We start from the raw sequence: 15,859 nt of genomic DNA, 5'->3' as shown, positions 1-15,859 counted from the left end.
ATGTGCACTTCTACTCTTTCTTTATGCCTGCCGTACCTAAATCCAGCAGACACAAGGTTTCCTCAGCACCCAACACACCATGTGCTCCTCTCTCCCATGTATTTTCCCTGTATAAGAAGCACGCATCGGGCAACACCCACTGCACACACTTAGGTGTACACACTGACAACATTGCCTCCTTCATCGTCTTTCCTCTGCTTCCTGTTTATACACCTTCGCATGCAAAAAAGTGCTTACACACATGGAAACCACCAGAACCCCCTTCCAACGCTGTCTTCCGGAAGAGTTTCCTACAAGAATTTACTAAAGGGAACTTTGGTAGTGCGATCGTTCAGCTACTGAGGAAATGATCAGCAGTGCATGATTTTGTCCGATCTACATGCTAGTGGCTTTGGACATTCTATAGTGATGTTACTTATAACTCACTGTGTTCTAAGCGCAGCAATGCTTAAACACATGCACATGCATAAAAACTGTGGATTGTTGCAATTACAATGCAATATTTTGTTGAAAATGACCAATTTGCCCAGTTTACAAAGAAGTTTGAAGCCAAGAGGACAAAGCTCAGTCCAATCTTATGAATACCCATCATTCTCGTGTTGAATAAACTGCAAGACTGGCAGCTCTCATATGATGATGATGATGATGACTATTATTTATAAGCATCTCCTTTGAAATGGGCAGTGAGCAATAGTCCCCTAGCCTGCTTGAGTTAATAAGATATGCTATACATGCTTTTCATTTTAACATTTTATGCATACATCTACTTAATCTGTTTTCTCTTCCTCAAAACTTTTTCTATCTCCCTTGTACTACTACCTATGCCTGTAACGGATCTGGTCGTATCAACCTCTCTCCTGCTTTTTTTTTTTCCACCAATACTCCAAGCATCTCCCGCTTATCTCGACTGCTGACCGGATGATGCTTCCTGTCCACTTTAAATCCAAGCGCTTCTGGAAGGCATGCATTATGGATACCTTCTTAACATAGACACTAGGGCCCAGTTATTTCTAGTGACTCATGTTGGAAACTCTAAGCATCTTCCCACATACAGGCTCTCCCTTGTGCAATATAGAGGCTCACATGCTGCCCGGTCTCCGTTGGTGTGTGGTGATACGTCGTGGTCGCTCCACCCCGTGATGGTCGTGTGGTTCTTCAGCTCCACAATTTCACTCATGCACAGCTTGGGATTGATGTGAAAGAAGACCTTGCCACGGCTCAGGGTGAGCGTGCGATTGGGCGGCCGACTTGACCAATCCCAGAGCAGCTGCAGGTTCTGGTTGTCCAGGACGATGAGAGAGTAGCTGCGGAGGACGAGACAAAAAGTGCAAAATCTTGAATTAGCAACTACCGAATTCGCTCATACAAAACACATTCATAAGTACAGCGCAGAACCTGACATTCAAATCTATCAAAAATTTATCTACAACACGGCTTGGTGCTAGATATACATTATAACTATGACAAGGGTCTTACAGAAAGGCCGAAAGGAACTCAACAAATATAAATTTAAAACAAACAGCCTGTAAGCTGTTTTTAAACTCTATCTATCATGTCTGTTTAATTCCTTGAAATGCTGTAACCCCTTGCCCTGCATGCAATGTTCGCTGTGTGGGAAGACTAAAAGTAATGGTTATAATGAGGCTTTATTGAAATTTCCAACAAAACTTCTTAAGAGCTCTATATAGCCAACTCTAATTCGATACATACCCATTCACTAAATGAGAGTGGACTGCACACGTGTGCTAACAATCCCAAAGACTTCAGTAACTTTACTGCAAAATGTATTCTTTACTACCCAGCTGTATTGGTGTTTTCAAATAAGGAGGAGCAAAGAAAACCTCACTCACTATGTTCGGTCAAGCGCCTTGCCGTGGATGATCCGAAGGTTCTTCAGAAAGTTCAGGGAGATGAGTTGGTTTGATCGTGTGACCTTGAGGTAGTCTCTGATCTCCTCTATCATATCCAAATTGGCCTCCAGTTCCCTCATTATGTTCCCTGCAAAAAAAAAAATGACACAAGAAATTACTCAGATTCAATGTTTCAACTAAGATGGCCTAGCACAATCCAAAGTTATACGTCATGCTGAACACCAGGCGTAATACACACTAGAAGGTGCTATACTACATTACAGGTGGTTTGATCAAGCAATGAGAAATTCCCTAAAAATGCTCAGCTCAAATGGCCACGTGCTTCTGAATAAGGGATGGAAGTGACTAAGGAAGCTTTGGAGCAGCTTCCTCAGTCCAGACATCTTGGTCCTTGAATGCGGAATAAAAAAGAGATGCACTTCACGAAACATGGTTCACATGCATGCTGCCAAGGTCTGCGCTGAACAATAAAGAAACGATGCTGTAGTCCCGCAGCAATAATGAAATCAAGCCGCAGCCACGCAGCAATAAGGAAGCCAAGCCACAGCCACACAGCAATAACGAAGTCAAGCCACAGCCACGCAGCAATAACGAAACCAAAACTTCTAGCCCAAATTTCTGACTGAAATTTTTGTTCGGATCCGCATATAGTATGAGGCGAAACTTTCAGACGCTAATAATAGGGAAAAACCTTGTATTATGCGCTGGTTTTCATGGTAGTTAGTAAGCGAATGTTTAAGAGTTTATAGAGCCGATAACACTACTATCCTCACTTTTCGTATAGCTGTTGTGGGGATGCGTGTCTCTCACGCCTCCCCTGAGATCTAGTTTTCCCGCATGGCTCGTCTCCTGCAGGGCGGCTTCGCCCGCCGCGTGGCCTGGCGCCCGCGGCGGTCGGGTGGTACAAGCGCGGTGCGAGAGATGGCGCGAGCGTCGCGCCGCTGCGGGGTTACTCGGGCGTCGGGAGACAAGGCGCTCGGGCTGTTGGGTTCGAGACAGGAAGCAGGACGGCCGTGCCGCACGTGCAGCGACCCTCTTGCCCGTCGGGTCGGCGCGCGGCGGGGACGTATCCCGCGTGCGCGCCGACCCATGCTCCTGCGAGACCGCCTCGCGTGGCCGCCCTCGAACGCGCCACGATTCGCGTGACCATACACGCGAACGACCAGGCCTTGGGATCCAGCATGGGGCGAACATATTCGCTCGCTTCCGGTCGCGGTGAGTCAGACTTCTAGATTTGTCGCGCGCCCACCGGCATGTTTTGTGGATAGCAGCTCGGCTAGCAGGCACTGATCTATGAAAGGTGCAATAAATGCCCTTGTGATTGTTTGCACTAGTGTGTACTGTCGTTCCTTTGTCCCAAGAGCACGGGTGTGAGAGGACCCCACATCTGGCTGCCCAACGTGGGACTCTTGGGGCATCGGACGATAGCTTTAACAGTTTGCTTCGTTCGAGACCTTTGTTTGAACCGAAGCGTAGGCCTAGCGTGAATTTTGATCGCTAGCGTCGGCGGCGTGCTTTCTTGAGCGAGGTGATGGTGGCGGTAGTGTGTTTGAACATGTCAACATGCTAAGCCTTTTCGCAAGTGTTTTTTCTTAATGGCATTCTTCGGTACGAGAGCCACGTGGCCTGCATCCTGGGAGAGCGAGGCTGAGCGCCCGCAGAGCAGTGGCAAGCCTGAAGCGAGTGAGTACGGAAGCCTCGTGGGTGATCCGAATTTCTTATGTAAATAGCTTCTTCTATCTCTTTGACTCGGATGAAGTCGCGGCTCTGGGAGCCGGGTGGCCGCGGGCCACGGGTGCCACTACGGGCTGACTGGTATTGCGGCCTGGCACCGGGCGCTCCGACACCGTCTGGGACGGTGGGCGCCGTCAACTCGGATGCTTTGTGCACCGAGCGGAGTAGGACCACCTCACAGAGCTAACGTCTCCTCGCGGCTGCCTGTTTTGCGCCCATTTTGGGTTTTGTTTTTGGATGCCGGTTGTTGTCAGGGTAGCGACGCTTTAGGCCTAAGGCTTTACGAAGCTGCCTGTCGCACGTGGAGGGACACAACCTGGTGGACCGTGGCGTTGAGGTGTTGCAATTCGCTTCCCTCATTCTATTTAGCCTCGCACGAACTGAAATTACTCGTTCGACTCAAGAAAGCGAGCTTCGTTCACGTGAACTTAGCATCTGAGTAGCTGCCCGATCTTTGCTAGCCGAGTTGAACATCGTACCACGTGGGCGATGCGCATGCATAATTCCTCTCCCTTGCACTACTTTAGTGTTTGCCGAGTGTGTTGAGTTTACGCAGCGTGATTGGAGTCACCCCTGGTTTGCCGTCACCTGCACATCGTCTGCTGCTGCCCCGGACTACGATCGAGCCACCCCGGGCGATGGTGATGCTGTGGCCAGTTCGGCGCGGCGACTTCGGCGGCCTCCTGCATCCAGCTCACAACCCTCGGTGGCGGACAAAAGAGCCGGCGGTCACCGACAGCTACGGCGGCTCTTCCCAGCAGGGCGCGTCGGCGCGAGCGACGCTTGTTCGTACCGACTACTGCGTCGTCGTCTCCGGAGTTCTGGCCTGGCATCGTGCCGTCGAGTCTGCAAAGCTGCTGCTGTGACCGGCGGACGCCAGCGGTGCACCCAAGGACAATGTCGGCTCGCATGTTATGGACAGCGTGCGGACATTTCTTCGGCGCGACCACTGTTTAATGTTCTACCTTGTTTGCGAAGCACAGTTTGATGTTACACCGTGTCACATGTCTCGCCGGAATATGTAGTGATTTAAGGTTGGGGGGATGTGGGGATGCGTGACTCTCACGCCTCCCCTGAGATCTAGTTTTCCCGCATGGCTCGTCTCCTGCAGGGCGGCTTCGCCCGCCGCGTGGCCTGGCGCCCGCGGTGGTCGGGTGGTACAAGCGCGGTGCGAGAGATGGCGCGAGCGTCTCGCCGCTGCGGGGTTACTCGGGCGTCGGGAGACGAGGCGCTCGGGCTGTTGGGTTCGAGACAGGAAGCGGGACGGCCGTGCCGCACGTGCAGCGACCCTCTTGCCCGTCGGGTCGGCGCGCGGCGGGGACGTATCCCGCGTGCGCGCCGACCCATGCTCCTGCGAGACCGCCTCGCGTGGCCGCCCTCGAACGCGCCACGATTCGCGTGACCATACACGCGAACGACCAGGCCTTGGGATCCAGCATGGGGCGAACATATTCGCTCGCTTCCGGTCGCGGTGAGTCAGACTTCTAGATTTGTCGCGCGCCCACCGGCATGTTTTGTGGATAGCAGCTCGGCTAGCAGGCACTGATCTATGAAAGGTGCAATAAATGCCCTTGTGATTGTTTGCACTAGTGTGTACTGTCGTTCCTTTGTCCCAAGAGCACGGGTGTGAGAGGACCCCACACTGTCTACTAATATGCTATCGTAATCGACGCTTCACCTTTCGGGCGAAACTTCTACTTTTATTTATCGCAACTTTAGTGCATTGCGAGTAAGCATTTGTTCTTTCCAAATGAGAGAAAGCTGTATTTTGGTATGAAAGAATGAGGTGCACTGTACTGTAAAGGACTTTTCTTTTTTTTAGGTCACGGCAAACGGGTGCGCATTACAATCGAGGGCGCCTAAGAATCGAGTAAATATTGTAAGCTTGTATATTCTAGCTTATATGCGGTTCCGCCAAAGGCACCATAAAGCCAGTGTAAAACAGCAACCAATATTTTATGTGCCGTACGATGGTTTATTACAAATTTTGCATTCAATCTGCGCAAATATCATCGTGAATATTGTTGTCACAAACAAAATTTCTGAGGTTTGAGGTTTTGCCAGACATTTCATTATGACCACAATCTGTCTGTGAATCTGTGACTAAATATGAAACATTAAATTTTTGGCTTCCTTCTTATGGGGCAACAGCTTGACTTTGTGTGGTGTGGCCAGGAAGAACATCGTGCAGCCTGAGTGTAAATCTGAGTGATGATTGCGGTTGCCATTGGATATTTGTGACCAAGAAGTTTCATAAAAGCAAGCGGGTCACTTGGTAACGTGCCACGCTATCACCCCAGTAAGTGGAGAAGGTACATGTGCGAAATAGATTTGGAATGTTGCACACATGGCATTTGCCCATTAATCGGTGTAGATGCACCAATAGGGAGCAATACCGAGTGCAAGAATGTATAACGAAAGCGATGAGCTAAACAGTAAGCAGACTATACGACCTCATTCATTCACGCGGCTTTCGTTGCCAGTTCCAGTTCAAATATTCTTTAGCTGGTCCACATATACGCAAAGGCGTAACACTTTTATAAAACATTCGTAATGCATTGTATAGCATAAAACAGTTTTCATTTTCCTGTGCCTAGTTACAATTATGCCACCACACCCACACTCTGAAGATGCCAACGCTGAAACGGGCTGCTCAGGCTTGATTTGCAGGGCGAAGTGCTAGCCAATGCATGTCTACGGGCCGTGTGGTTGCCAGTGAACAAGCACATCCTACTAAATTTGGCAACTTCATTCGAAATTAGTATTTTGGTGCAAGATGGCGCAACTGACGCAGCACTCCCATCCCTGGGAATTCACAGGCAACCTGGCCGCCACTGGGTGACCCTAGGGGCACCCAGTGGTGGCCAGGTCACCTAAGACGGATCAAGCCGACCCAGTGCGGAGATGCAGAACAGAATGCATGAGCATGTGTGCTCCCGGACCACATGTGTATGCATACATGCTTGATTAACTTGTGCGTGACTGCAATGAAGAGGGAGACCAACTAGCCAACAGGCCGATTCTCAAAAACTGATGAAAATAGAGCCGAATTTTTATACTTTTCATTGCGCACTCACCTCCTCCTCGAATCTGGATGACCAGTGACCCGTTGATGTACGTGCACCCCTTGAGCTTCTGGGCAGATGAAATGCTGTCAACCAGAAAACTCGAGCACACTGTGAAAACGACAAAAAGAAAGAGAGGAATACAGTGATCATCACGGCCAGCAACCATAGGTAGTCAAGATTGTTGCGCGATACAGTCAGACCTCAATATAACAAACGTGGATATAACAAATTATCATGTATGTATAATGAACCAAAGCTCACTGGTATCACCATGTAATGAATGTATGCTCATAATGAATATTGAATGGAATTAATGTATTTTTGTGTCTGATGCAACTTAGTGATAATGAAGTTCCAATTGTATAGGGTGACTGACACTGCCCACAGTGCTTCCCCTCAAAGGGACTGACAAGTGGCCAGAATGTGTTGTGAGACGTTGATGGAAATGAAATGACCTTGATTTATAGTGACAGAATCTGGCACGCTCTTCGAAACTTAAGTAGGAATTATACTGTGAAATTGGATAATAAAGTCTCACACGCCAGTAAGTGGAGAGGCCTGGTGATGAAACCTTGGTACGGAAGGAAGGAAGGAAGGAAAAAGTGGAGAAGGAAGGCAGGGAGGTTAACCAGTTTTAACTAACCGGTTTGCTACCCTACACATGGGAGCGGGATGGGGGGGATGAAAGATGGGGAGAAGAGATAGAGGGCACATAACACGGCACACACATCGTTGGTTACAGTCTGTCACTCTTGTGCGGTACGTGACATCACTGTCACGGCCGCTTGTCCAAGCCCGTATCCTTCATAAACCGAAGTAGTCCCTTCGTCGCCTTCAGCTGCGATGACTTCAGTCGGCGATATGTGAAAATGGTTGCAACTGACAATGGTCTATTGTCAAGGTGCGCTAGAATGGACGCCATGGACTGTCTCTGAACAATGTAGTCTATGAGATTACTGTACGTAACTGAACTGTTACTAAGTGCAGTCTAATTATTGCTTAAAATAGCAGTTGGTATATTATTAGACACTTGCGCTTTATTCTCTGCTTCAGAAATTAAAAGCACACGCATGGCTACAGCAACACGCTGAACAGCTTATCACGTGTGAAAGCGTTGTTTCGCTTTCAATCCGATCGGTTTCTTTTTGACTGGTTAAATATCAAAGCACTTGGACAGGAAACCATGAAAACATGTAGCTACTATCACAGAAATACTTTAACACTTAGGAAAATATTAATCGCAGGAACACTGACTTGATAAGCAAAATAATACTTTCTCGCAGCTATGGCCACACTTGTCATTTGGCTGCCATTAGTATCGGTGTATAATCGCTATCACACACGCCTATGACCATTCTCAGCAAGCTTCCAGTGGACACCTACATCCTCACTGCAGAAAGAAAAATTCTGATAAAGAATGTTTCACAGCGTTTTCTGCATTCCCACTTCATGATTAGACTCTCTGACCACTGCATTAAAAAAATGGGTACCCCAAAAACTGTTTGTCACTCCCTTTAACTCACAACGATTACACATGTGCTTTACATCATACTACTCACATGACAACAAAAGAAATACCGAGGACACCTAAGCACTTCTTATGAGTTGTAAATGCAAAAGCATTAATGTCCAAGTGAACGCCGCTGAGTGGTCCTTCGAATGATGAACTCCTCGTGGGCATGTGAGTGCATTGAAATGCTCGGTGTGTTTTGATTTGGCCTTACCGAAGTGCAGTTAGAACGTGCATGAGAGCTTGGACGGAAAAGGAACATGCGGATTACACAGGCTTCCGAGGGCAAGGGTGACGTGACATCACGGTGATGCCCTCTCCCGACACACAATACTGGGGCAATGATTGGTCCCTTTCGCCCGCTCTGCTCTGTCGAGGCTCGAGCCAGCAAGCGTGAACCAGCATCACAAGCGCACCTCACGCGCTTGTGATGTAGCATCGCAGCCAATGGGCCATTTGATGCTTTTGCATAAAAATATGATGGCAGTTCCAACACGTTCAATCACACAACTATTGATTGATTAGACATTAGTAAAGAAATGTTTGTTCACAACACGGCAACCAGAACGATTGCTCTTGCCCTAATGAAACATAGGAAACTACCATTTCAACTACATTTCCAATTTTAGAAATCTTGCAGCCGCAAGTATGAGTTATTCAATTCAAAGTTCGACTGCAAGTTGTTTTTGTTTATGTGAGAGTGGTGCTCAGTTTATAATTTAAAAATAGAGATCAGTCTGTTTTACCTTAAAGCTTAGAACTCAAGTTATGCTAGGCATTCTGCATTGTTCGCCAAGTGGGCCCACGGTGCTACAGCTACACTATGAAAACACCTAAAGATGCTAAAGAAGAAAGAAAGAAAGAAAGAAATCGGATGACACCTAAGTGCCTTTTGCGAGTTGTGAATGCAGAAGCATTAATGTCCAATTGAATGCTGCTGAGCCGTCCTCCGTGTTATCAACTCCTCACAGGCGAGTCGGCACATTGACATGTCGGCGCATTTTTATTCGGCCGTACCGATGTGCAGTTAGAATGCAGGTGAGAGCTTGCGCAGACGAGGAACCCCCGAATAACATAGACTTCCGAGAGCAAGAGCAAGGGTAATGTGGCATCACGGCGATGCCCTCTCCCCTCATGCAATAACGCGGCAGCAGGTGTTCCCTTTCCAGGCTTGAGCCAGCAAGCGTGAGCCAGCGTCATGAATGTGCCTTGCATGCTCATGATGTGGCGTCACAGCCAATGCGAAGTTTGGTGCCGTCTTTTTTTCGCTGTTACAGACGCTGTCAGCTTTTTTGCTCAATGGGCCATTTGATGCTTTCGCATCAAAAAATGTTTCTTTTTATGGCTGCAATCTCAGCAGAGTGATCAAACCTGTGACATAGCGGAAGCAAGACTGAATCATCGAAAGATGCTTTTTAGCACACTTCAACTTGATTCAGTGTTGGCAGGCTGACATTCCAATTGGCAGATCTACCTGTGTCTGACTAGCCTTACCATAGCTTTGGCACGCTAATTTTGCGGTATTCAAGTAGTGATACCACGCAGGATAGGCCGCACCACCAATCACAAAATCTACGAGTCCATGATAGGTTCCAAGTTCACCGTTGCTGTTTTATTTTTGTTTATAGTGGTGACACTTGTGTTTTACTAATGTGTTTGCTTCTCCCTTAATTAAAAAGGTCTTTAAAGGTAACAAATGATGATGATGACGATCTGGTTGGTGATCACTGTCCCATCGTGCATTCTGGACAGTGTTTCACAAATGAATGAAGAGACAGTTGTACCTGTGGTACTAACTTCTTCCTAAAGACCGGACATGAATGATGGGACGTGAACACTAGGATGTACAAAAGAAGTACAATTTACCTTTGGGACAAATTCCGTGGCATTGGCGACATGTTTGGCCCTCACGGACATAGTTGGGTGGGCACTCAAGCGTACAGGAACCATTGAAGGGAATGAAGGTCCAGATGGTCCCTTCCACTGTCGCCTCTTGGCGTCGACAGTATGCCTCATCCACACAGCGGCGTCCCATGAACTGCAGCCAATCAACATGAATTTAAGCAAATGAATTCAACCACCAGACCAACACAGCCCAAGTACTTAATACACCATTGTCGCATTCGTAGGGCCCTATGCACCATGGACAGATGGCAGAACAGTTTGTACTTTTCAATCACAATACAATGACAAACTGCATGGTAGCCTGCTCGTGAATTTCTTTAAAAATCATTTTCACTCTCTTTGTAACATGCAATGATGGGAGAGCATGTCGCCTGTGAGATTCATGGTTTACACGTAAGTTCCATAGATCTCAGAGGCCACTGTAAGCTCTTATAGAACATAAGAAGAGAAAAGTTGCGTGCACACTGGGATTGTGATGGCAACTGCTACAGAAAATTCAGCAAGCATTGCACACCAGCACAAACAATTTGATACACACTGCAATATCACCAGCATGCATTTCATTGGCACATAACAACATCCCAAGTCAGCAGTATGTGTCAGAAGGAGGAGGCAAATTATTTACAGAAAGGCAGATGGGTTACACTGAGCTTATGTCCTTCTAACCTGCTACTCTGCCGTGGAGGAAGGGAAAAAGGAACAAAAGGAGGATGGAGATGGTGATAACAAGAATAAAGGTGCCATTAATGCTGGTCAAAGCAGCATATTGGAATCACAATCTTGAGTCCAAGCACATTTGTAAGACAAGCATAATGGAAATGGCAGTGGAATATACTGTTTTGCATCTTTGAAGGAATCTTAGTATTTCGAGCACAAGAAGCAAACACACAAAGCCTCTGCTTACTCACCACATAAGTATTTGGTGGACAGGTGTTGACACAGCCATTCTCATAGGTATAGTGCAGGCAGGCTGTGCAGACTGACAGCTCCCGTTCTGAGCCAGCACCACAGCCACCAAGGCACTTGGGGTCGCAGCAGCGCGTGCCGGCCTCATTGTCACAGGTGGTGTGGTTCCGGTCGCAAATTGAAGGGCACACTGCAACACAAGAATTGTAGGAGACATGACGATGGTGCGCTTGCTTAGTTGCTGACCATCATTTACGCACCTTGGCATCTTAGAACATTTGAAATATTCTTGATTAACTGCAATAGAATATCCTTCATTATGAAGCTTTCCTCTCTGATAGCTAAATTTTGTTGCAACTTAGCCCCAATGCTACTCACAACAGTGTATTGGTTGCACTGTTAGAATATGATGTCAATCACCTGCAAGCATTGACGAACCTATATCTAGATCAGGAGAGTCAAGATTCTGTTCAGGGGAGTTAAATATAGCAATCTGTGCTGTTCGCTTCTACTTTTCTTGTTGTTATAATTTGTTCTGCACTCAAATAATGTTTTGGATAAGGCAACTGTACCAACAAGCCTGAATTTCTTGCGAATGGTGTTCATGAGGATATTAACATACCAAAAACCTGAATTTCTTGCGAATGGTGTTCATGAGGATATTAACAGAAGTATTCCACAAGAATAAAGACTCACCTTTCTGACACCGCTCACGGTTCCAGCAGAGGCGGCTGCCCACGCCCACCCGACCATCTCTGAAGGGGCAGTGCTCGGGACAGGGCGTGCACTCCGTGGGGTCCCGGTTGTCCACAATGTGGTGGACGTCAGCCGCATGCGGAGCTATACGGTTCCAGTCCACCGTATTTGCGTGGCACAGGTTGGGGTTCTTCTCAACGCGCACAGCCCCCCTCTGGATGTCCGTCAGCCGCGACAGTCCCAGCTCCACCAGCGACTCCACTTCGTATACCACCAGGGCATAATTCTGGAGCCACAGAGACAGGCAATGCAGCTTAGCCTTTAATCCATCACACACTGTACTCGTAAACCTCACAGTGATGTATTGGAATGGAAGTGCTTCCCACAAAAATTAGTTGAGGGAGCTCGGGCACTATTGCCAATGGGAGCTTCATGTGTGGTGGTTCAGCCAGCGTGGGAATGATGGGCTGTACATGGGATTTGCCTAAACTTTGTCTTCCAGGCTTCAAATGACTTTGTGACATTGCAAGTTGATCATTTTCAAACAAAATATTGTGCTAAAAATGGAAAAATCTTCCTTGATTGTGCATGCAGTCTTATTGCCTTCAAGAAAAAGATGATTGCTTGAAAATTTCAAATGCAGCATGTAATAATCCCACAAGAATGCCTGAAGCCACAAGCATGAAGATTAGACAAATCCATGTACAAGCCCGTCATTCCCATGGTAGCTGAACAATCATAGCCACCAGCGCTCCCTCTAGTAACTTTTGTAGGAAACTCTAGAGTAAGTGCAACACAGGGGTGAGGGGTAGGTGAGGTGTTGTTGCCTCTCAGTGTTACCTTTAAGACTTTCAGACAAGATTTTTGACAGCAGGTTGTAGCTGCTTTCTCTGCAGCTATTGAAATGTCCAAAATGCCACAATAAACTGTTACTACTACATAAACATGTGCAATTATTATCCCAAATAGCGCTAGGCAGTTTACAGTGAAGTGACAAAGACTATGTTCACTCATATTTGCATTCCTATAAGCAATAAAAGCTATAGACCATAATATTGCACTGCAAAGCAGTTCAGTTAAAAAGATATTTAGACTTCTACTCCTGGTTGTATATGCTTATATTTACACTCGGCTAAATTTCTTGTAGAGACTGCAATAGAAATGAACAAGTGAGTAAATAAATCAATGAAGAAAAGAAAAGAGTGGGTACCTCAAACAGCTGATTTCCCCGGATGACAGCCAGGTTTGGGAACAGCCGTCCCAGCGACTGAAGTCCCATGGCTCGGTAGAAGAACAGGAATCCTGTGATCTCCGTCAGGTGGGGGAAGCTCACGTTTGCCCAGACTTCGTTCGGACGCGTCAGCATGACCATGAGTGAGCCTTCCACCACTGAGCAGTTGCCCAACTGTGTCACTAGGCTGCTCACCCAGTTGCGCACCTCGATGTGGCCACATACTGCAACACACCAGTGATGGATCGCTGCCTTAGGAAAGTAGCTATCGAGCACTTGGCTTCCACGATCGTCTGGACTTTCTTGCTCATCATTCCACTACTTAAAACAGTGTGCTGTCTCTTATGCATGTGCAGGAAAACAGACGGCAACAAACAGCCACGACAACGAACGCATGCTACAATTTGAGCTGGTACAACTATGTTTCCAGTGTTCTTTTTCTGTCACTAACAACAGCAAAACATACAGAGATATGGGCTATTCCTTTGTTTCGTTTACTCCCATCCTGAGATATATATATATATAATAACAATATAAGGTGTGTGTCCAAGCACTGGATGGCTCTGCATGCTTATACTATCATTACAGTACGGGTTGCCACAGTGCATGAGAGTCGGCTTGCAAGCTTTTTTATGGTCGTTGTTTACAGTGCTCTTGTTATTTGCATTATTGATGACAGTTGTAGTAATGCTGGTGATAAGGGCATCACTCTTGCAACGGGGTGGTTGAGCAGGGTACCAAACCCATTTGTTTTATACTTCTGCTGTGTACTTAAATGTTTTAAATGATACTGTGGCACCTCTCCAATTGGACTGTGGCACCCTCTCCATGCAACTGCTTGATCCAAAGAAGGCAGTAGTGCACAGCAGAGCCTGGCCTCTGAAATTGCTGATGTAGTGTCATACACTCTTAAACAAAATTATGCCCTTTGGGTCGTATCTTGCCACACAAAAATAGTCATCTGGCTTGTCTGCATTTTCTTTCTTTAACGCTGTGAGCTCGGTACTTCCAAATCACAAACGGCATGCATGCTATCAGCAGGATAGAGCATTCTCGACAGGAAAGTTGCGAGCACAGCGTTTTCAAGAAAGGAAACACAAGCAAATCAGATGACAATTATTGTTGTATGGCAAGATATGACCCAAAGGGTGTACTACATTTGTTTAAGAGTGCACAGTACAGCATGAGATTGTTTGAACACAAAGTAGACAAATGCTGTACTTTAGCAGACATTTCACTTTTCTGTCAACAGACAGTCCTCATTGGTGATGTGCCTCTAATTTTTACCCTAGCTTTGTGAGGCGTCCTGCTATTTTAAAGGCGACAGCTTAAGAAACATGCGAGGGAAAGAATATTAATGCAAGGAGGCAAACGGAGGACAATCGGAGCAGGTTTTTGTTTCCATTAAAGCATCAAACTAGACAAAACATAAGAAAAAAATATGACGAATAGCATTATGTGCCTTCCAGCTAGTTTCTTTAACCTTCTAGTTACTGACAGACCTTTGGGTAAATCTAACCATAAAGGCCATCGTCAAATTGTTGGTGTCAAAAGCCACAAAATGAAAATAAATCCATTACAATGCTGTCTACAAGCTTTTCTTTTTCTGCATGTTCTAAGGTGAGCCTAGGACCATAGATAGGCAATAACTGTCTTTTGAATGGCGAAGCAATAGTAAATGTGTTGACAAGCTTATGTTTACATCAAAGTGTATTTATGTAAGAAACCATATGATCCTTTATACGTGCACCACTATAAAAAACAAATGCCACCAGCAACATGCAGAGTACCTCGGTGTCATATTTAATTTTCAAACGCAACACCTTCACAATTAATTTTCCAGAATTCGCTACAGCTCGGACATAAATGATGGGCCTGTTGCTATGCTGGGTCACCGCCCTGAACTGAAAGAAACAAATTGCACAGGCAAGCGGAAATGAGTAAGTGCTTTACAAAAGGAACTTGGCAGCGAGTCTTCAAACCAACATGACTGCGCAAATGCCAGCCCTCTTGTGTCAGACACGTGTTTTCCAGGAAGATTCTCAACAAAGAGCAATTTGTTAAAAAAAAAAAGAAAAAGAAAAGATATAGCAGGGGTCAACAGTAGAACAAAACCACCCAGTCTTCTGCACAGTTTACAATACCCTACACCTTCAGGCACTCTGAGACAGGCTTGGCAAAGGGTGCACCACACCAGTCATAACAGCAGGATGCCCTGATGTGTCATCAAAATCCCTCATCAAGAAGCACGAGAGCAACAAGGAAATATAAAGTCACAACAAGATGAGAAGCATGCACCGAGCTAGACAAAGGACATTTAAGCAAGCATGACGGGAGCTTTTGGCTCTGTGACACAGTGCTCTAAATTTAACTCCCCCCAAGAGATGCCAGTTGCCCACGCCACAGGCAGGCCCAGAGCCTTTCTCTGTGTCACCAACACTTGGCTGCCAACCAAGGCAGATTACCTCAAAGGCTGCCTGTAAGGAAAGGAGTGCCAACACACAGACAGTCCAGAAAGTTGACCCGATCTGTCAGACACCGCAAACTCATCAGTCCCCATGATTGTGTTGCACATTTAAGTCGGCTGGACCCAATGAATTCGGGCACTGTGATACAACAGAATGAGAAACTTGGCCGCCACAGTGTGGCAACTCGTAAAGCAACACGTGCATTTCCACAAAAAAGTTGTGGACACGACAAGACAGCACTATAGACATTTTTACGCCTTAATTTGCAAGCAGGTTTGCAATATTTGTAGATGACTGTAGAAGAGAAAATGTTCCTGTTATTTCTATCAATTTCTTTTTTTCTAAGCTGTATACAAGGCTGCATGTAGAAACTTGGCAATGCCCACAGCCTTAATTACCATCTGTTGCAAAAGTTCCCACTCTAAGCCACTTGCAGGCAACAGCGCAAAAGCAATGTTATGATACTCATG

At 46.5% G+C, this 15,859-nt stretch overlaps 1 protein-coding gene across 4 annotated transcripts in view; it reads right to left on the bottom strand.

Annotated features, from left to right (window-relative positions):
• LOC142571809 (insulin-like growth factor 1 receptor) overlaps positions 1-15,859 on the bottom strand; it is a 216,552-nt gene that overhangs the window by 60,145 nt on the left and 140,548 nt on the right. For all 4 annotated transcript variants that reach the window (XM_075680435.1, XM_075680437.1, XM_075680438.1 and 1 more), the window contains 7 exons: positions 12,901-13,145; positions 11,691-11,976; positions 10,997-11,184; positions 10,050-10,221; positions 6,683-6,781; positions 1,851-1,998; positions 1,084-1,304 (listed from right to left, as the gene is read on the bottom strand). In XM_075680435.1, the coding sequence (XP_075536550.1) occupies positions 1,084-1,304; positions 1,851-1,998; positions 6,683-6,781; positions 10,050-10,221; positions 10,997-11,184; positions 11,691-11,976; positions 12,901-13,145 (1,359 nt within the window). The remainder of the gene's footprint in view (positions 1-1,083; positions 1,305-1,850; positions 1,999-6,682; positions 6,782-10,049; positions 10,222-10,996; positions 11,185-11,690; positions 11,977-12,900; positions 13,146-15,859) is intronic.

Source organism: Dermacentor variabilis, chromosome 2 (assembly GCF_050947875.1).
Source record: "Dermacentor variabilis isolate Ectoservices chromosome 2, ASM5094787v1, whole genome shotgun sequence".
NCBI lineage: Eukaryota > Metazoa > Arthropoda > Arachnida > Ixodida > Ixodidae > Dermacentor > Dermacentor variabilis.
This window is presented reverse-complemented; position numbering and strand designations above follow the sequence as displayed.